The following is a 22,207-nucleotide window of genomic DNA, read 5'->3' on the forward strand; positions in this document are numbered from 1 at the left end:
TTGTAGTTGAATCAGTGTTGTGGATGACCCGCTGTCGGCATTCGCGCCTACCAGTTTGCAGTACTCCTCGGGTTCCGCGACGCCCTCCCCGCAGGTCGCCGTGGCGGTAATGCGACGGTTTTCGGCTAAATTAAAGTAAGGCGGCGTAAGTACTTGTGCAGTTGTGTATGATACGAGGGCGGCGAGCCATAGGACCCCCGCGAGGGACCTACACCACGCCATGGTTCACGGTTAACTGAGGGTGAGGGCTGCCTGGTAGCGTCACCTCTCCCTCCCACTCTCAGCCCCCTTTTCCTCCCCGTCCCTCTGACTCTGACCCTCCTCCGCCTCCTATTGGCCCTCACTGTTGCCTCTCCCTGCCTCCTTTCCTCATTCCCTTTTTCCTCTCCATCTCTGACTGGCACTCCTTCCTCCCCTACCCCTCACTCTCCCAGACTCTCTCATCGTCCCTCCTCTATTCTCCCGACTCCCTTAGACCGCTCATTCAGTGCCTCCACCCTTGTCCTTCTCTCTTCAGTCTAACCGTCGTCTTCTTTACAAATAATCACACGAGTTTTCAGATAGCAATAAAGTTTATGCCCTTACTAAGTTGTTTTCAATATGCAGTACTTGTTCTGCTATTAATGGTAGAAATGCAAGTATATTAATTCATAATAAGTAGTTTCATATTCGCTCTGAGGCACAGACAGCTTAGGAAGAGTTATAAATGTCTGCGTGAGAAAAAGATAATAAATATGAATACATAAAAAAGGCTTCGCATCTATAACTAACACGAGTTAAGAATAGTTATAGTGAACACCTCAGTTTTCATTTTTTATGGTAAACGCACATATACAAAGCGGTCATACACACACGGCATACATATTACACGTACACATATATAATGTTGTACAAAGTTATGCTCTGTAGAGATTACCTCTGTATGAAGTATACTTGTGTAAGGGAGCACCAGCTCACGCAACATGAACAGCGGGGCCAGCCACTCCTGTCGTGTATATCCATCCCAAGGAAGCCGAGCTGTGGCTCATGGAGACGTTAGTAGTGCTGTACAATGCCATTTTCATCAGCACACACCTGATCCATCCAAAAGTTCCTTGCAGATCGTGTGTCAAAATTAATTACTAAACTAGAGGGCATATCAATCAAGTGAATCATTTAGTTTTTGTAGTGTTATTACTTCACTTAAGTTAATTTATAACGTCTCCTCTGGCCTTTTTATTTTAATATCTACATATAACTCAGGACGTAGCAGAAGTACCATTACTATTCAAGTTTAGACTCACCCACACACTTCCTCACCAAGTAGGCCTACTCTGTCTATTATCCTTGAGCCTCGCCGCCACCACCCCGCGCCGCACTCCGCGCTGGCCTCGATGGTCCTGCTTTTTGATAACGAGTTCCCCTGCACCGAGCCCTGCACTAATGCCGTCCCACATCCACTCACTCCTATCCATGAGACTTCAGGCTATGTAATTAGTTTAGGTGAAACACCAACCCAATTCTCTCTCTCTCTCTCTCTCTCTCTCTCTCTCTCTCTCTCTCTCAGTAAAATATATAAACAGTTGCGATTATCAATGGAGGAAAGTTTTTTTTTTTTTTATGGTCGCTACTCAAATTATTTTAAGTCAATCCAGTCGATGTAAATAGTGAATCTCTTTCTGTGGCTCGGGACGGGATGGTTCGTGAGTGTCGAACTGATAACAGCCAGTCAATACTCGTCCGAACCTTCCAAACAACACACTTCGCTGTGTACGTTTCCTGAAGTCCAATTGTGTTATGGAAGACTGATTTAATTTGAAAAATAATTGTATCTCGCTAATTATTTCGTAAACCCTAGATGTGTTTCTCGGCAATATATAATGTGAGAAGCAATACACCATGATCATCAAAATAAAACAAATAAACCACACAACATTGGCGAGTTACCTTCAATAAACTATCTTACTTAAATCAGTGATTCCCCAACTTTTCTAGGTGCGACAGAAAATGCAGCCCTAACCTCGACCCTGCTTTTACATTGTGGATTCATGTATAATTTCTGAGACGGTACAGCAACCCTCAAAAGCACCGTCGCGGGCCTCATAAGAGTAGGGGCCATGGGTTTTGCTCCAGCTTTGGGAACCGCCGATATAAAACATCATTAGTCTTGACAGGAATCAATGAAAATTCATTAGCTTGACCTTTGTTTAATTTAGTCACTGAAAGAGGCACTAATCGAGGCATGAACACTAAATAAACACCTCTGAATATAAAAATATACAACTGACTTTGATGACGAAAACACACTGCAAGGGACGATCGAGAGACGCGTTACATTACTACTACAATTACTAAAGGATATAACTGGCGAGGGGCGACTTACTCTAGCAGCCACCAAAGGTACAGGATTGATTTTGGCACCACAGTAACAGTCACAAGGTGTTGACAGATGTGGGACTGTAGGAAAAGGTCAGGAGTTGAGTGGAACACTGAATGGAGGAACCGATATAATTTATGTTACATGAGGAAAAGGATTAGTGATTGTTAAAATATTCAAGATAATAGTAGGGTCTCAAACGAGAATGTAAACAAAAGAAAAAAGTTAATGTAATATTGAAAACAGATGTGAAGAAATGCAACAAGGGGATGCAAGATAAATGCAGGTATAGCATTAATAATTAATTAATTTTTAAAAATGGAGAAAAATGTGAGATCCTTGGAACACATAGGAAAGGATGGAACTGACAGATTGTAAGTGCCCTTTAAAAAATTACTAACGATAAAAGCAGCAAACAGCAATGATAAAAGAAAAAAAATAAAATAAAAAGTTGATGGAGTACTGAATAAAAGGAGGAAGTGACATACAGTAAAAGACTCCCCAAGGAAAATGGTATTGGGGTAAATATTATATATCAAAACATAAATGTAATTACAATGTGAGATTGTTATAATACTGAATAAAAGGGAGAAATGAAACATTCTAAGACTCCCCTAAGAAAATAGTACTATTAAATGTTTTGAAGCAATTAAAATCTTTTAAAAGTGAAGAGCAATGATTAAGGTTTAGCATTTGCACCTGTGCTATAATATCTTTTCCTGACAAAAAATACTGACCTTTATATAATCTTGGGGCAAATATATTAGCAAAATATATATATAACAAAATGATTAAAGTGCTAAACTTAAATTTATGTATGCATCTGTACATTTTCTGCAGCTAATGCCACCTTTGGATAAAAACAGAAATAACCAAACACTGTGTAACAGACTGGATACAGACACAAAACATTCTTCATAATATGTATACACACAACATGGATCAGTATAAAAACTTTGAGAGTAAGAGTACAAGTTTGTGCCAACACAGATAACTGTATACACATGTTTACATTAGCACCTTGTGTCCTTACACAACTGTAAAGTAGGAACACTTGAGATTTTGTGTTTTTTTTTGTTCAGCATATATATATATATATATATATATATATATATATATATATATATATATATATATATATATATATATATATATATATATATATATATATCCTCTGCTTCTCTCATCCACAAATCATACATTATCATTATCATTATCCTACAGAATTCACCAAAGGGAATGGCTGTAATAGAGTTCTACAGGGAAGTAGCCAACCTCCTCACGTGAGGACAGCTGGGAAACAATGGAATGGTTGTGATCTCAGATGACAGGGATTTATACTTTGGTTAAATTAACCACACCCAGTGTTAGATGGTTACTTGTGCTGGAACACCTCAATGTCACTGAACTTGAGATAACAGTTTCCACACCAGATGTCACCTCACACCATGGCTACCCACATTCAAGCCTATCATGAACAGTGTCAAGAATTTCTCCACTGCTAACAGAGAATCTCAAAGGTACCCACACAACCTAAGGATTTCTCTATCAAGTGGCAACAGCACAGAGACAACATCCCAAAATATCCTCAGGGAAGACTACCCACAACACCATCCACAGAGCTTCAAGTGCTCCTCATAACTGGACTCATTCACAGCTGAGCTAAGCTTGGCACCAGCTGCCACTCATCCAGAGGTCCAGCTGCCTCTAAGAAGCAGATGGACACAACACCTGTTAATCCCTATCACCACTTAGAGAATAGGTAAAATGCTTCAGTGTATTATGCAAAATATCAATAAAATTTAAACAATGTATGCATCATTGTAAACAGTGAATAAGATGCAGTATCAACTATTCACTACATATGGCAGCTAAAATACAGATGTGCTAATTACCCCTATTGTGATGGTTGTGTCTAGGAACCTTTTTTACTTTGTATGTATATAAAAAGCCATCATCACCATTTCCTCATCAAGACAAGTCTTCTTACAGTTCTCTCCTAAACTCAGCAAGAAACTCACCAAGTTAGCTAGACACTGTAGTTGTGGAAGCAATTAGGGCACAATTTTACTAAAAAAATGTGTTAATTTTATCCTAAAAGTCAGTAACTTAAAAACTGCCTACATTCCTGTTCCAAAACAGCAGTATAAAAATTAATTTAGCATATTTGTTTCTGGCTAAACTGTGAATTCTAATCTTAAAAACATGCAATTGTTTTTCAATTCTCTCCTTCCCCTGAAGACCCACTAGCAAAAAAAGGGCATTCTGACATTCTTGGATTCCTAAATATATATATATCACACTCAATGTCACATATCTTCCTCACTCTCCTTGATGGGAAGACTGACTTACATTCCTCAGATGAATGAGAAGCTTGACAGCATGTCAGAACTCATATTCTCTAGAGCTGGTGTGGGCTATAACTCAATGTGGCGAGTGGCAGAGGCAGACTGCTTTGCTGACTTCTCTTTCTCCAGCGGGAATGCCCAGAATGAGGAAGGGAAGCCTGCTGCATCCCTCTCCCGCTTGGCAAAGGCAGAGAAGGATGAGACACAGTTGCCAATGTAGTGTTTGGAGCGACCCAAGATGGCCAGATCAACATGGGGGTCAGCGGGCTCATGCTTGTGTACACTCACCTTGAGAGAAAATCAAGACAGGTCAAAATATGATCAGGATCAATCACATTATACTCAGTTAGAAAATATCAAATTGATTAAAGACTGAATAAATTAGTTATGATAAATCTAACAAAAGTAATGCAGTGCTGGGCTTCCAAGTAATGTAACAATGAAGTTTGTTGTATAACTAGGTTAGAAGAGTTTTAACAGCAATTAAGACATTTGATGAAATCTGATATAAGAAAAAAAAAAAAAAAAAAAACTGTGAAAAATATAGCAGACATAGTGAAGTTTCAAAGGAAAACCTGATCAGCTATTGCAGCAAAGCCAAAGTTCTTGATAAAATGCATGTACATAGAAATAATACTGTCAACAAATAAAATAAAAACACAGAATTAATTTACCTTAAGTAGAAACAGGAAAAACTACATCAAAACAAACCACCTATAAAATGGTAAACAATCTCTCTCCTGGAAAAACAAAATCCCACCTACCTTCATCTTCCTCAACTCCTTGGTCAGCTCAGGGATGAGATGGTCACTGTCTGAGGCCACGAACACGCTGGCGGCTCCTGTGGCCTTGATGACGCGCTTCAGCTTCTTGACAATGGTGCTGAAGGAAGGAAGACACAGCTCTGTGGTGGCCTTCCCATGCTCATTGCGGTAGCCAAGGCACTGTGGCGCAGCGAAGAGATTGGGACTATGGTGCACGTGTTCACAAGCCCTGACCTGCCATGGGAGAAAAGTAATGTCATTCCAGATTGAATATAAGTGATTACTGATGATTAGCACATACCGCTCATCTCCCTTGCTATTTTTGTGATTGTCTACAATTAGTACTTTCTATTTCTAGTTCTTGCAATGGCCACATACACATACACATACACAATAAAGCAGTGGAGTCAAGGTAATGCATGGTGCACCCTTTCTTCCACTGCACTCCAATAATACAGAAAGCACAGGTCGAGGGACTCTTCAACTCTCTATCCTACAACACCAGCCAGCCTTATTATATGCCCTATTAAGTATATCTGCTTCCCTCTTTAGAGATGTCACCCTGATGTGTTGATCAAGATACACTGCAAACTCTGCTTCATGTACACTTTCCAGTCTTTGTAATACAATTTTGTCTTGCAATATACAATTTTCTTTACAACTACAATACCTTAACTCTTTTTTTTTAATGTTGAAGGGGTACTGACCAAGGGTGATAAAAAGAGAAAGGAAAGAAAAGAAAAAAAAAGCCCATGAAGGTACCACTCCCAAATGAAATGTCAAAAGGATAACTAAAATTGTAGGATGTGTCTTGAAACCTCCCTCTTGAAAGCAATTAAGACCTGTCCTCTTCTTCCCTTGCCCTGACTATCTTTCTGCCAAAGCACAATGGATTACTAAACAGGTGAGCTGACTAAACAGAAAAGACATTGAGCATGTTAGTGGTTGTCTTTTAGCTGTCCCTTAAATGAGTAGTGGCTCAGTAATACACTGACAAACACTACTTGAACAGAAGGAATTACTTGTGACATGACCGGAAGTGAATAATTCTTGTTATGGCTAAAGGTTCATCATCACAGTTCAATACAATGCAGCATTACAACAGTGATCAGTGCTCACCCAGTCCACTCCATTGCGGAGGTGTATGCCAATGAAATGTCCATAGGGGAGAGAGTTGATAAACTTCTTAGCCTTATTGAGCACTGCATCACTCCATTCCAGATACTTATGAAGACCCCGGTTATTCTCCTGTACAGGAAAGCTTGCTGGTGCTCCAGTGAAGGCCAACACTGAAATATATTAAAAAGGATGCTATAACATAATCCATGTTGTTTTCCTCTTATTGTTTACTTATTCTAAAAGGAGTATACAATTCTTACTTTTACTGTTTTTAACACTTTTATGTTATATACATAAACAGGTGAAGTCTTTATATCACCATGCAACACATCAGGTGAAAAAACATTGAACTGTATCCATATACTTTTCAGTAATATAGCTGAAAGCAACTTTTTAGAAAACTTACACAAATATCTCCCTTCACAGATTTCCTGATACATTCTTTCCTCCTTTATTTTCAATTTTGTGAGATGTCTTTCCTGCACATGCATGGATATCAAAGAAAGAATGACATAATTTCTACAGTCCACCTATTAACTATGCATCCCTACCCTCACCTGGCCACTTGCTGGCAGGGTACAAGTCATTCCACTTGTCAGCCATGCTCTGGTGGTGGACATCATAGGTGAGGCCACGGTAAAACTCAGAGCCCACAAAGTCAACTCCAAACGTGTCCCAGAAAGGCCCAAAGGGGTTGCCCTCTTTGGCATTGCAGCCTTCCGAGTTGTGGCGAGGGACATAGCAGAAGGCTGAAAAGACATAAGAGAGGTCAGTGAAGTTTAAAGATTACATGGCATTGTTTCATCTCATCCTAGATTCATTTAAGAAAACACAGCATTAAGGAAAGCCAAGATCCTACCAATCCTTTCCTCCGGGGGCCACACAGTGCTGCCAAACTCCTCCATGAACTGATGCATCAGCACCACACGATGGAACTTGGTAAGTGGCTCAACTTTGAAGTAGGTGTCAAATGGAACCTGTATCTGAAATATGTAGCACAGCATCTAGTACATGTGAAGTTTCATGTCTTTGCAAGTATGTGGTACAGTGTTATTTATGAAAGTAAACAAACCAAACCCTTCACTATAAATGGAATGTTTCAGTAAATCAAACTGACTGATCAAATTCAACTAGTACCTATATACAATGAAAGATGAGATTTAATATGAAGCAGATTAGAGTGAAATATCTGGAGCATGCAGTTATCAGATAAATATCCCAATGAAAACAGACACCAAGAATAACCTCCTAGCTGATATCAATGAGGAAGTTATACAGTTGTGCAAAGAATAGGAACATGAAAACTTACTGATCTAGGGTTACCCGGTTTGTATTCTACCCAGGGTGGCAACACCAGGGTGCGGTTGAGGCCTTTTGCAAATCCCAGAGCTCCAAGGAAGTGGTCAGCCTGGTTTCCAAATCGACCTAAAAAAAATAAATAAATAAGATGCATACAATCATTGGCATTAATGTAAGGTGAAAACCAGGAAACAATAATAAATACATAAGTAAAATAAACAAGAATCATAGAAGGAAACCAACAAAGCAACATAAACAAGGTACAACTATACGAGTAAGCCGCTGCAAAGGTTTATTGCACGCCTACTGCTGGACTGAGTAGTGTAATGACTGAACACTGAGGAAATGTACACAAGATATGCTCTCACCTAACTGGGCTCTCATGGAGGAAATCCTACAGTGGCCAACACACCCATCCAGTAAATAACAACCAAAACACTAATCACCAATGAGGAACTACTGAAGAGTGTGTTATGGCCCCTGAGAGAATAAAAGATTATACACAGAACAATATCAAACAGTAATAGATTCTTTCCGGGATCAGCTTCACTAACCTGCCTGGCTACTCTCTTACTCTGGCCAGTCAAGCAAGGAGAGAAAGTCACCTGTGAAATACTAGGATAGCTCAAGTCTGCAGGTATGCTAGTCCACCGTGAGTAGTGTTGGTTTAAGGCTTGGCAGAACAAAGTATAGAGTTAGGTAGACAAGTGTAAGATTGAAACAACCGTATAAGGAAGAAAAAGGCATCATTAGAACATACTTGTTTGAAAATAAATGTGGAGGAAACAAAAAGATAACAATACATAAAGGCAGTCTAATAAAAGGAAAAAAATGTAGGCCTAGACAGTGAAAAGGGACGCGTCAGTGAGTGCCGCTTCAAAGGCTAACTGACCAACACCTCAACTCCAATTCAGCCTTATGCAGACCCAACACACAGGTAGGGAGTATTAATGCTTCGTTTACTGGTCTTTCGGTACAGCTAATTCACTCACCCATACACGGACAATACATGACGTATCCATTCTGGTCTCTCTCCAGTCCCTCATACCCGCCCAGAAGGCATAGGGTGAGAATAAAGCAATAAGTGAACGCCGCTCCCGCCCTGCCCCAGCCGGCCATTGTTTGTTTACGTCGTTGAGCCGAGTCAATGTTCCAGCAGAGCTTTCGCCTCTGTAACGGGGATATCTTCACTTTTCCTCATTGTTGCACAGTACATAGGCTCTCTCTCTCTCTCTCTCTCTCTCTCTCTCTCTCTCTCTCTCTCTCTCTCTCTCTCTCTCTCTCTCTCTCTCTCTGTGTGTGTGTGTGTGTGTGTGTGTGTGTGTGTGTAAGAATACTGACCTGCTGAGCAATAAAAAAAGAAAAAGGAAGAGAGAAAAAAGTACCACTAATGCACCAGTCTCTAATGAGTAAGGCAAAAGGATAATCTAAAACTGGAGGATGTGTCTTGAAACCTCGAGGATTATGGAAATAACCTTAGCTAGACACTGACTATTTATTTTACTCCAAAGTAACGCTTTTTTTTCAGGTCTTGAGGAATCACCAGTAAAATTTATGAACTGAATGAATCTGAACCCAGCTTAAGCTTTCCGAGTCGTCTCCGCCAGTTTTATCACCCCACCCCTCCAAAACCTAATCTGTACAGGAGCTTTATCACTCCATATATCCGTCTGTTTGTCTATCAGCTTCTCTCTCTCTCTCTCTCTCTCTCTCTCTCTCTCTCTCTCTCTCTCTCTCTCTCTCTCTCTCTCTCTCTCTCTCTCTCTCTCTCTCTCTCTTCTCATTATCTTCTCCTACCGACTTTCTTACTTTTGTCGTTGTTTTTTTTTTTTCCTCGCACTGATCCTTTTCTCTTCCTTCCTCTGAAGGACTCATGGAAGAAGAGATGAGAATAAAATTGGAGGAGGAGGAGGAGGGAATGACACCAATATCTCTTACTTACAAAAACCACAAGATTATACCTCCTTCTACAAGACGAGGTAGAAATGGAGTCATTTGACTTAGAAGAGGGCCCCCTGCTCCACGCCATAGAAAACGGACTTCACGATCTAAACTATGACGTCACTTGTCTCCGTTTTCAGTTTGATGGGGAGCTTTCGTATTCAGCTAGGAGAGAGAGAGAGAGAGAGAGAGAGAGAGAGAGAGAGAGAGAGAGAGAGAGAGAGAGAGAGAGAATTATATATAATTATAAAATTGTTATTGTTTAAATTTTATTTCATTATTATTACTATTATTATTATTATTATTATTATTATGAAATCGTACTAGTAGTGGTAGTAGTACTTCTTTCTGTAGTAGTAGTAGTAATTTTTTTTTCTGTAATTTAACTAATAATTGTTATTCAATTATATTTTCACTTATTATTATATATTGAATTTCTTTCTACAAATCAAAATGATACGACTATTTTATTTGCATCCATCCGTCCACTCACTCACACTCACCCACCCACCTCCATTAACCCACCTGTTCAGCCACCACACACTAACTACAGGCCCACCCGCCCATCCATCCATCTCCTACCCACTCATCCAACCACCCACACACCCATCCATCATCCCATCCACACTCACCAACCCATCCACCCTACTATTTATTACACAATACCCATCCACAACCACAACCACCCACTAAGCCATCCATTGTCCACTGACTTACCTAACTTACTCACTCATTCACCCAACCACTTCCCCATCCACTCACTTACACCAAACCCACCATCCACACCCCATCACTTACATTCCCCACACACCCAGCCACTCACCCATCCAAATATGTTCCATACACCAATTGCCTGGCAGTGCTAGCAGTGGGTTTTGGCTGCCCCTTGCTGGATCTCAATGCAAGGAAAGCTGAGGAGGAGGCAGGAAGTCTCCTCATAGACTGGGAAATGATCAATCTACCCAGGGCTGGGTGGAGCCAGCCTTGCCCAGGACAAGTGAGGATTGTTTTGTGTTTCTGTAACAGTGAAAAGTAATGTTTACTGCAAGGTATGATTTTTCAAATGATGCCTAAAGACTTATCTGATCCTATAACTAATCACTAATACAATAAAATAGAAAACAATGCAGTAAGAGATGAAATAAGCAAAGGGGAAGGTGGTACTGGGCTGCTCTTTGTGAAGGAGTGCCATTGTTTTTTCTGCCGCTCGACCTCTTCTTGCGGTACTTCTGGAGCCTCCTTGTGACTGATAATAAACGAAGAGTGGTTTCCAGACAGGAAGGGGAAAGGATACTGGATAATCTAGTCGAAAGATACACTCAGCTGCCCAGCCTTCAAAGCCTACAAATCAGGATTAGGAGCAGCTAACGAGGCCCACACCTCCCCCAGCTGCTCAAGACTGCGTTTACTTGTAATGTCACTTGCCTGTGTTCTTCCAATATATATATATATATATATATATATATATATATATATATATATATATATATATATATATATATATATATATATATATATTAAGGTTAAGTAGCTACAGCTGTCTAATGTTACATGCAAAAAGAAAAATAAATAAATAAAAATAAGAATAAAGAATAGATAAATATATAAAACTGTCCTGATGATGCTGGTGATGACATCCACAAGCATCAACATCATGTACAAAATGTACATAAAAAAACTCCAAAATAGCTTTATCATTTGCTTATTTTTCAAAGTACATTTTACACAGAAATGAACATGAAATGATTTTACAAAATTACATCAGCTTCCCTGCAATAACAAATGTTCCTTCTATTTCAAGTATCAAATGAAACAAGAATAATATATTTTCCTCAAGTAATGCCTCTCATCTAGTTCCTCTGGCAGCCTGTTCTTGTGCTTTCCTTTCTCATCTTCTCTGGGACTTCATTTTACCATGGCAAACTTTTGGACATCTTCAGGCAGCAAGATATCCTTAAGACTGGATTCCTCTCCTCACTAGTTCTTCTTTGCCCTCTTCTTCTTGGGTAAGCGTTCAGTATTGAGCTTGCTGCATCAAAGGAAACACTGTTATCACATGCCTGTTCTATCTTGTGTGTGATGGTAACTGAAATCTTTCATGAATAATGTAAGAGCATTAAATGACTTCTATTATAGCAGCAGTATTTTCTCAGATATATGCCTAAGCTCCTTGGGTGTAGTAGGCTGGCCCATGACATTGCCCCTTTCCACCATGGACAAATGGGCGAAAAGTGTTAGTAATGTGTGTGTGTGTGTGTGTGTGTGTGTGTGTGTGTGTGTGTGTGTGTGTGTGTGTGTGTGTGTGTGTGTGTGTGTGTGTGTGTGTGTGTGTGTGTGTGTGTGTGTGTGTGTGTGTGTGTGTGTGTGTGTGTGTGTTGCTTTGTCTGGACCATCCTTTGTGGACTGCCAGCCTGGTATATAAAGATACAGATTTCCTCAGTGTAAAATGAACAGATAAGTTGTTCATATCCTCATTATATAAAAACTGGGAAACAAAAAGAAAAAACAAACTAAAGTGGCAGAAATTTTTTCCTGTTGTTATATTTCAGTAGAACAACAAAAGGAAATTTTTGTTTCGTCTTGACAGAGGATGGTATATTTGTGGATGACTTTTTTTTTAATAGGATTATACATGATATTACTTAGAAGAGTTACATGAGATTATGTGAAAAAGTTCTTGAATAATTAGGCCCCTTTCCCTTGAACGGATTTTTCCGGTCCGGAACTTTCCGCACCAGCATCCAGCCCACACCGCAAAACCCATGGTCACGTGCGGATTCTCCCGCAGGCTGTCTCTTCCGTCAATCAAATCAGTGCACTGCTGTCTCTTGACGATGGAGGACGTCAAAAAAAGAGTAATATATGTTCATTTAATGAACAAGAGTATCAAGAAAAGAAGCAGAGAAAATTCTGGGTTCACCCCTTGAACAGCAGTCGTCTTCTCAAGGGTGCATTTTACACTCTGTACGGGGATTTGAAGGCTGACGATGCAAAGTTCTTCAACTACTTTCGGATGAGCTACCCTTCATATGAGGAACTTGTGGCTAAAGTGAGAGACTCTATTCAATCAGATGACACCAATATGAGACCAACTGACACGTGACCACCAGCCGCACACGGGAAAAAACGGACGTGTAAACGCGCTCAAAGCAACACGTTACCACCCAAACCGCTCTCCGGTACTTCTGCTCCGGTCTTGCTGGTAGTCTGGCAGGATGTGGCTGTTGCAACGGAAAAACTACCGTACCGGCCCAGTGTAAATGCTCCCATAAGAGTCAATGTAAAGCTAAACTGTACGGAAAGTCCCAGACCGGAAAAATCCGTTCATGTGAAAGGCCCCTTACAGTTTAACTTCATTGCTGTTCATCCCTTTGTTGCTGTTCTACTACTACTACTACTACTACTACTACTACTACTCATCCTCATCTCTCAGTACCACCTACCTTCTCAGGGTCTCAACACATCTCAGCGACTCAGATAATTCCCATAAAGAAGACTGGGATGCATCAACACTGAGGACATGCATGTATCTGAGGTCAGGATTATTGCAAGACACTTTGTCACATCTCACTATTCCCAATTTTAGAATTTTATTAGTCTGAAAAAAAAAAAGTTTTAGTTTAGTAATGATTAGCAAGTACGATTGAAGTTTAAAGGTTCTTGTTTTGCTTTAGCTTTCATCTCTCCATCTATATAGTAATGTGATTCTCTCTCTCTCTCTCTCTCTCTCTCTCTCTCTCTCTCTCTCTCTCTCTCTCTCTCTCTCTCTCTCTCTCTCTCTCTCTCTTGGTCCCTGGTCTCAAAATGTTGGTGATCCCTGCAGTATAATGTCAATCATTGGAGTGACTTTAAATCTTGTTATTTACAAAGTATCATTTCTCATGAATTCCACATCAAAATAAAAGTCACTGTACCCCAAACCACTGCACACTGCACACTGGCCTCACCAAGTCACTGAGGTTCTGTGGTGGTGAAGTGACCAAAATATCTACTGCATTGGAGTTAATATCAAAACTCTCTTCTTTGTCACTCTGGCTGTGGTTGTCCACGTCATACTGGAAACACAAAATAAAACTTTAGATACTGGTGAGGAAATATGAATCAATACTAGATATTCAAGGTACAACAGCAACTGCTAAGTAAGTCACTCAAAAAAAAATCCCTATCCTCTCATTACAGAAGAACTATTTGAAGGCTAAAATGAGAAATGTACATAGAGTCAAGGGACACACAAGTTCAAAATCAAATGGTCTTGGTGATCTTCAAAGCTTCTCCAGTACCACATCATGGTCTTACCTTACTCCATTGTATTTTTACAGGACTGGGTGAGATTCATAATGTCCCATCTTTTAAAGTAATTTGCTATATTTATCTTCAAAGCAATGAATACTCCTTGCACACACAACTTTGTCAGTCGGGGGATTCCATTGGCTGATTGCTCTATCAGGAAAACTATACTATTTCCTCACATCTTTCTTCACTCTTTCCTTGTACAATTTCTTTCTGTGACTTGAGTACCCTGTTGGGCAATGAGGCTCTGTACCCACTCCACTCCCTCTCATGCACATAATCTCAAAGCACACAGAATATAGAATTAGCAGTCAGCTATAAAGAGCCCATGATGAATGCGACACACCTTCTTTGTTGCAATCCTGATTTTGGTGGCGTCTCTCACTCTCATCACCATATGACCTGTGCTCTCCTCTCGGCTAACCTTCATCACCTGCCAGATGAGAAGATTACTAGGAACAGCATAACAAAATTAAAGTCCCTTGGTGTTACTATTACAGCACAGGTAAAGGTGACAATGGTATGAGACTCACCTCACAAAGCAGATAAAAACACAAACCATTACGGATCTTGATCAGCTCAATGGTTCCCAGGAAGGCTCTGCCATCAATGTACAGTGCGTTGTCCAGTCTGCAAAGTGTCAGGTATGAACCCTTTCACTGCTGTTTGCCACATCTTTCCCTCATCACTAACCACCCTGAGACATCTTTTTTTGCTCTACACCCACCTCCATACATTGTATGGGCTAGAAATTGCAAAATATATATTTTTTTTATCCACTTCTTTCTTGCAGATACTTATAAAGACTCCATATATTGTGAATGGTTGCATACTGTATTGAAAAGGTGAGAGGGAGGCAGGGACTAACAACACATGCGTCACAACACACTGTTAGCTGAGCTCTAGCCATAATAGTAATTTCTTAACTTTTTTTTTTTAGTTTGTTGTGATATTTTTATCTTTACCTATCTTTTTATGTACGAGAGGCATTGACCAAGGCCAACAGATTTTTTATATATATATATATATATATATATATATATATATATATATATATATATATATATATATATATATATATATATATATATATATATATATATACAATGGAACCTCAGTTTTCAAACTTAATTCCTTCATGAATGCCATTCAAAATCCAAAATGTTAAAAAACTGGAACTATTTTCCCTATAGGAATCAATGTAAAATGGATTAATCTGTTCTCAGACAACCATCCACCATCTCTTTGTGGGTAATGACCAATGCTCCACTCAACATCTCCAGCTCAGAAATTTTTTATCCAGAAAGGATGTATTGAATGAACTTAATGACATGTAACTCATCAAAAGATATTGTTTAGACCATGCAGTCATTCTCTTTGTCACCAATGAAGTGAAGGAAGTTTTACGCAGTGACAGTGAGAGGAGCATCCCACTCACTGGCAAAATGAAGGTGATCATAACACTTAGACATCTTGCTGTTGGTAAAAGCTACTGGGAAAATATAGTTGTGAGTCAACGAGAGAGCCACAGGAGGCCTGGGATTATTCTTGAGCACCAAACCTTGTTTGTTTACATCAAAATTCTTCAATGGGATCACATTTAACTTATTTCATAGATTGAATAACTGTCTTACCTTCTGTCTCTCCTCCAAATATATAAAAATGAAGGAAATATTTATAGAAACTATAAGTTAGTAATAAATGGCAGCTTTTGCTATATCTTGTAGTATTTGAAATCATGTAACTTTGTTCAGAAACTGAATTATGGTATGCCAACCAAAGCAATTACGAGTTAAAAATTTTATTCGAAAAGGAAGTTGTTCGGGAAGGGAAACATTCAGTAACTGAGGTTCCACTGTGTATATATATATATATATATATATATATATATATATATATATATATATATATATATATATATATATATATATATATATATATATATATATATATATATATATATATATTGGTGAATATAAGACAGTGAAAGGGAAAACAAGTCACTGGATCTCACCTTTCCTGTACAGAAAATTTAAAGTCATCACAAGGAATGACACGCAGTTTGTTTCCACTCTCGTTGTTGAGGTACAGCTCATGCACCACATTGGTGGATCCTAATGGCACAGCACGGCACTCCACCCCGTTCAGACACACTGTTGCCCCTTCCTGAGTAAAGGTAAAGTATGTGTATGTTCAGCAAGTGAATATGTTATTTAATTTTCATTTATCAAAGCTTTCCATTACATAGAAATGCTAGTGATCCAAAATAAAAATACTATTAAATAGAAAATGTCATTGTCCTTACTTTCTTTTCAGTGTGATGGTGGTGGTGGTGGTGGAAGTAAATAAAAGACAGAGGTACTGATGATGAAAATGACAGCTTTTGCTCATGGAGGTGGAGCTGGAAGTGATGGTGACAGTAATGGTAGCAATGGTGGAAGTGACTAAGCAGTGGTCTTGGTGGAAGTGATGGTGGTGGAAGTGAGTGATGGAGGTTGTGTTGGCCTCACCTTAAGATATGGCACCACTCCATCGGCTGTACACTTGACCAAGATGTCCACTTGATGAGAGGAAGTCTGCCACACATCAATCTGCACACTGTTGTCAATGATCTCTTGTTTTACACAGCTCAGTTGAAACTGGAAAGTTCAGTGAATAGTGAGAGGAAGCTGGCAGAAGTTGTGTTAGCTTTATTTTGTTCTATAATTATTCAACTAGTGGTATATCAAAATTATTTTGAGGTCACACCTATAATTTCCATCAGTCTATAAGCAACCGCACCTTCCTGAATAAAATATTAGTTTTGGTGTTGTCCTTCACTCGCAGCACAAGGAATCCTTCACTCAGCTCCAAGCGGATATTCAATACCTGAAGACAGTTACAACAGAAGTAAATTTACTTGTTGCAAATATAGTACAGTACCACATGCTGAATTACACTAAATGAAGATCACATAAGTAAAAGCCACTCTCATATTTGCTAACAATGCATACATAGTTCTCACTTTTTTTCTTTTACATAATGTGTTGCATTTATTTTCCACAATGTACTCTTAAATCTCTCTACCCTTGCATAAACCCAGATGGGTTAGTATAAGATCTATTAGAATACCACAGATTAGTTGTCTGAACACATGTACTCAATTGTGTTTTTGCTTTAAAAGTTATCATCTTGCATGATTGTCCTAAGTAAAAATGAAATAAATAAATAAAATAATAATAATAATAATAAAAATAATAAATAAATAAAATAATAATAATAATTCTGGTGAAGTCTCACAACGATATTAGTCTTTGTGACCATTTCGTAACTCACCTTGCATATGAGTGTGTTGGATATACCTGGTATGATGTTTTTGAGGAAACTAAGGCATGCCATGGCTTATCTGGAAAAACAAGACCTTAAGTTTAAAAATGTAATAAACACATATCAAAAGGAAATAGAATAATAAAGTGTACCTACAAGTAAACAAATAGTAAAACAATAAGTAAAAGAAGTCAGATTGCAATGGAGTTCTGTTCCTAAGCCGTGTTGTAAATGCTCAACCACACAGCTACCAAGCACAGAATTTGTATGTACATATACTGTAGTAAGGTTAGATTCTGTCTGATTCCTCTCCCTCTGCTTTCTGCATGAGCTTTTGTGGCATAACACCAATTTTTTTCCAAGTTTCTTCTCAGCCCACCTAGTCCTCACACCTCACCTGCCACCACAAGATGATATTGTCACCAGTCATCCAATCCAATCTCCATGGGCAAACTTCTCCATAACTGATTTTCTCTCCCTGTGGTGCCTTGCAGACTCTCAGAAGCTGCTCCCCTCCTCTTTGGTCTTCTTTTGGTTCATAGGTTCCCCATCCTAGTCTTTTATTGGTAGTTGTTCCCTTTTCCCATTGCACATTCGTGTATCTCTCTCTCTCCCTCTCTCTCCCTGGACACACACAACTTTTTCACTTACTTCTCATTTTCAAGTAACAAACCTTTGATTCAACAGAAGGAATGAAAATGAGGACCAATAGTAATGGAAGTGAAATGTGGAGGAAGATCTGAAAGTTCATCATTACAGGGAGGAGAAAAAAGACCCTTTAAAATATATTTTTTTATTAGGTAAGTACATGACACTGGTGAAAAAAGCTTGACATCCATGGCCATACTTTCATTATATAAACTTTTATTATGAAAACAAAAGTCCCACAAACACAAAATGGCTGCCCAGTTTCAAAACAAACACAACAGTCTGCATGGGAGCTACGGCTGTGACAACACAAACAGCCGAGCCTGCTGTGTCTGTAGTAGATCCACATAACATTACCAATAAAGTTCTTACAGCATTAGCACATAAGCCAGAAAGGGAAAGGATTTGCTCGTCAGCAGATTTTTAATGTCCACTTTCTTAATATATATATATATATATATATATATATATATATATATATATATATATATATATATATATATATATATATATATATATGACAGGTTAGAAAATTACAAAGGAAGCAAGATTAAAAAACACAGAGCATGTGAATGGGTACAGCTATTGGTGTGAGATCAATAGCAGTTGGTAACCAACAGGAGCACTAGCACACTCAGAACTCCAATCGTCCGACATTTCAGACTTAAAGAGTGAATCCTTTCACAAGGAACTATAAATACAAGAAAAGAATGTCAAACAAATAAAGTACAAAATGGACACTCACACATACACACACTGTTAGGAATAGGTAGAGTATGTAATATTACAGTATTAGAGTTTTTTATTCTCTCTATTTCCTCCTTCCCTTACCTAGTGTGAACTAAAAACCATGTAACACCATACCAGCCGTACCCTTCACCGCCGCCTGCTGGATAATTGTCTCCCGTGGTGCTCCAAACGTCCTCCTTTGACTGTTGGTTGCCAATGCATGTCTTGTAGAAGGTCCACAGCATCAAGCAAACAGCCACCATTACAATGAAGTTTGCTACGATACTCTCACTGGATGGCTTCTTGTTTGTCTTGGTGCAATACATTTCCACTGCCACCACTCTCCACAAGCTGGCAATACCTGGCAATAAATCCTCCCAGCTGGATGTACGTTCACACAGGTGGCTGGGAAGGGGCAGCTGGTTCGCAGGAAATTAATATAAACAAACAGCAACTCAACAAGATGTCTTCCTCCAGTGATAGCTGCACTTCTTTTAGCATACCAAAAGATAAAATGGAAAAGGAAATATCTGTAGACACATCCCTGGTTGTGCCAAAGAGGAGAAAGGAGTGTCTGTCACACTCTTTTGCCTGAGCTGAGTGTGGAAGACCCAGACACCATGAGGCAGTGGATATGCTTCAAAAGCAAGCAATGTAATGGTCTTCTGCAGCTTTTGACTCTCCTCATCAAGAAGGAAGATACCCACATGAGGGATGCAGTGACACCTGGTGAATGTCTGACAGTTATGCTGTGTTACCTATGAGCACCAACAGGTAAGGAAGAGTGATCGGTATCTATTAAGAAGTTGGCTCCTTCTGTAGCGGTTACTACTCAATTATAATATATATATATATATATATATATATATATATATATATATATATATATATATATATATATATATATATATATATATATATATATATAGTAAGTCTCGGGTCCCAGAGATGACACTGGTCCCTCACTAGCTCCTTCAGCATTAACTTTTCTGCCTCTGGACACCACATCTTCCACAACTCTTCCCAAGGACACGATGTAAACAAAGCAGCAGGCAGCTGGACAAGACCAACCTGTCGGTCTTGTTGGTACAGATGGCAATTCCAGCCGCCAAGCACCAAAAGTCCAGCAGGCGGGCCAACCCAGCTTGAGGTGGCTGGCAATTCAGCAGCAAACTGCCAAGTGTGAACCTGCCTTTCGTGTAGTCTATGGCATACTGTAGGCCACGGGAACCTTTCAGAACACTGTACCACCCTCAGTCAAGCTACCCATGTGCTGTGCAGTCACTGGCCCCAGTAATTGTTAGCTGTCTTTTGATACAAATGCAACAAAAGAGATAACTTAACATGCTGCTTTCATGACCACCCAAACTGCTGTGCCCTGACTTCCTATTAAGGTGTATGTTACACTAAGTTGCTGTTTATCTGCAACGAAAATAAACCACATGAGCTTAGAGGAGAGTTTGGAAAGTGGGATTTTAGGCTTGGATCTATGAGGGGATCCAAAGTGGTCAAAGCATCCCTGGTTGGGTTAGGTTAGTGTCTTTACAGGAGGCATAAACCTCCTGTTTAGGTTAGGATAGATAACATTAGGTTAAATTTGGTTAGTGTCCTTAAGGAAGGGTCCAGAGGTTAGGTTAGATAAGGTTAGTGTCCTTAAGGGTGAGAGTGTCCAGCTACTAGTTGGTTAAGTTAAGTATGGTTAGGTTGTCCTTTAGGGAGGTCCATGGGGTTGTGAAGCCCTTCAGTTAGGTTAGTGACATTGGGGGTGTCCAGAGGGGTGTAACCCTCCACAGTTAGGTTAGGATAGGCTAGAAATTTCCCATTTTCAAAATAAGGTATTTCTCATGAATGTCAAAATTGGCTCAATTTGGCTCTCCCCACTTTAAAACCACTTTCCCACCAGGTCTGTAAGCTAACACACTTATCTTACATAGCATAGCCTCTCATTGATCATAACTGGCTTGCCTCTACACCAGTGGTTCTTAGCCCCTGGGTCAAAACCCGAAGTTGGGTCACCAAGCCATTTCAATGGGTCACCAAGGATGTATGTACAGTTTTTCCCCAATATGCCTATTCAGAATGTTATCAAAGTATCAATCATGTGGTTTTACTGATGTTTTCAACCAATATACCATATGAAACTATTACTCTTCACAGAATCTACATCTCAATGTTCAGAGCATTTCTAGCCACATTTTACCCCGCCAGAAATTAATAATAAATTTACCTCATGGGGATTCCAGGGGGGTGAAGCCTCCCCTCCTCCATTAGAAGTTTACAAAATGTTAGGTTAGGTTAATTTACCTTATGGAGGGGGGTCTATGGAGGGGATTTCCCCCATGGTTAGGGAGTTACAAAATGTTAGGTTAGGTTAGTTTACCTTATGGGGTGTCACCCATTGGTTAGGAGGATATAAAATCTTAGGTTAGTTTACCTTAAGAGGGGGTAGTAGGTTAGGGAGGTATTGGTTGAAACTGCACATTTACCAATTATGCGTATAAAATACCTAAGTCATTAACATCTAAGGCTAACTAGATCATAGACACAGACAGTTTAAAAGGTGAAGAAGAGAGAGAGAAAAAAAAGCCTACATCTACTTTTGCTTTTTCAAATCTAATTTGAAGAGTTTATGAAGGTATATGGGTCACCATGGTCAATCTGGACAGGATTTTGGGTCGCAGACAAAAAAGATTAAGAACCACTGCTCTACACACTCACCTTGTACGTGTCACTGCCAAGCACAATCAGGGACTAGAGTAACCTGGTAAACACAGACTCTGGCCCTCCACTGAACTACTGTTCTCACCTCATTTACTAACTTTCCTCTACAACACAATCTTTTACCAAGCAAACATACAATTAAGGACCTACCTTACTTAGCGTCGACTCAGATTCGCGCCCTCCAAATGATGAAATGAACCCTCAGAAGCGTGTTTCCGAATAATATTGGTCTCCCAGCCGAAGCCAGTCATACCCCTCCGGAAAGAGTCTAAAGAACTCGTAAAGACCGATCTTTGGGGTACTCCTGAGAGCATTCACACACCACACATACCACTGTGGTGCCCAGTCATGTTAACCACCCAACCAATAGTTTTTAATTAACTCACGAGCTTGAGCCAGGTTCAAACTGCCGACCACGCTAAATCACCAGGAATCTGTGTCAGTGTTGCCAACTGTTGGTATTGTAAGGAGCTGTCCTAAACATAGAGGCTTTTAGCTAATTTTGACGGACGTAGGGAAATAGGAAAGGACAGGAAAATTTCCTTTAAATATAGGGACTTTGAGCAATCATCGATATTTTGTATATTAGCATTTAGCACACACATACATACACACACACAAATTTAGTATACTTACTGTTTACTCATCATGTAAGCTTCTCATTCACTTTTCATTTTCTTTGATGA

General features: G+C 39.4%; 3 protein-coding genes across 16 annotated transcripts in view; all 3 read right to left on the reverse strand.

Annotated features, from left to right (window-relative positions):
* The window catches only part of LOC135089564 (laminin subunit alpha-like), a 91,428-nt gene extending 90,349 nt beyond the window's left edge, over nucleotides 1-1,079 (reverse strand). For 5 of the 10 annotated variants that reach the window (XM_063985277.1, XM_063985275.1, XM_063985276.1 and 2 more), the window contains exon 1: nucleotides 1-264. This exon is cut by the window's left edge and continues 9 nt beyond it. In XM_063985277.1, coding sequence (XP_063841347.1) covers nucleotides 1-222 — 222 coding nt within the window. In that variant the 5' untranslated portion in view covers nucleotides 223-264. Of the gene's footprint in view, nucleotides 265-916 lie in introns of those variants that run through there. The other 5 variants (XM_063985273.1, XM_063985271.1, XM_063985268.1 and 2 more) reach the window with 3 other exon arrangements.
* A 1,091-nt stretch (nucleotides 1,080-2,170) lies between these two features.
* On the reverse strand, nucleotides 2,171-9,038 carry LOC135089565 (GDP-fucose protein O-fucosyltransferase 1-like). Its single transcript, XM_063985280.1, has 7 exons — nucleotides 8,879-9,038; nucleotides 7,897-8,012; nucleotides 7,447-7,570; nucleotides 7,145-7,336; nucleotides 6,588-6,757; nucleotides 5,469-5,702; nucleotides 2,171-4,992 (listed from the first exon to the last, which is right to left on the reverse strand). The coding sequence occupies exons 1-7, from the start codon at nucleotides 9,003-9,005 to the stop codon at nucleotides 4,774-4,776; spliced, it is 1,182 nt and encodes a 393-aa protein (XP_063841350.1). The 5' UTR covers nucleotides 9,006-9,038; the 3' UTR covers nucleotides 2,171-4,773.
* A 2,475-nt stretch (nucleotides 9,039-11,513) lies between these two features.
* LOC135089567 (uncharacterized) lies at nucleotides 11,514-22,180 on the reverse strand. Of its 5 annotated transcripts, none has more exons than XR_010261541.1 (10): nucleotides 21,672-21,898; nucleotides 17,433-17,502; nucleotides 16,899-16,985; nucleotides 16,628-16,756; nucleotides 16,132-16,283; nucleotides 14,651-14,747; nucleotides 14,464-14,550; nucleotides 13,775-13,882; nucleotides 13,271-13,339; nucleotides 11,514-11,856 (listed from the first exon to the last, which is right to left on the reverse strand). XR_010261541.1 is itself a non-coding variant. In XM_063985290.1 (10 exons), exons 2-10 carry the CDS (start codon nucleotides 17,493-17,495, stop codon nucleotides 11,805-11,807), a joined length of 930 nt encoding a protein of 309 aa, XP_063841360.1. In that variant the 5' UTR covers nucleotides 17,496-17,502; nucleotides 22,158-22,180; the 3' UTR covers nucleotides 11,514-11,804. The 5 variants fall into 5 exon arrangements, 4 of the variants coding, with proteins under 4 accessions (XP_063841360.1, XP_063841359.1, XP_063841357.1 ...); XM_063985290.1 differs by lacking the exon at nucleotides 21,672-21,898 and adding an exon at nucleotides 22,158-22,180 and having other exon boundaries at nucleotides 13,271-13,425; XM_063985289.1 differs by lacking the exon at nucleotides 21,672-21,898 and adding an exon at nucleotides 21,908-21,989 and having other exon boundaries at nucleotides 13,271-13,425.
* Nucleotides 22,181-22,207: the final 27 nt, after the last annotated feature.

This window comes from Scylla paramamosain, chromosome 33 (genome assembly GCF_035594125.1).
Source record: "Scylla paramamosain isolate STU-SP2022 chromosome 33, ASM3559412v1, whole genome shotgun sequence".
Lineage (NCBI taxonomy): Eukaryota > Metazoa > Arthropoda > Malacostraca > Decapoda > Portunidae > Scylla > Scylla paramamosain.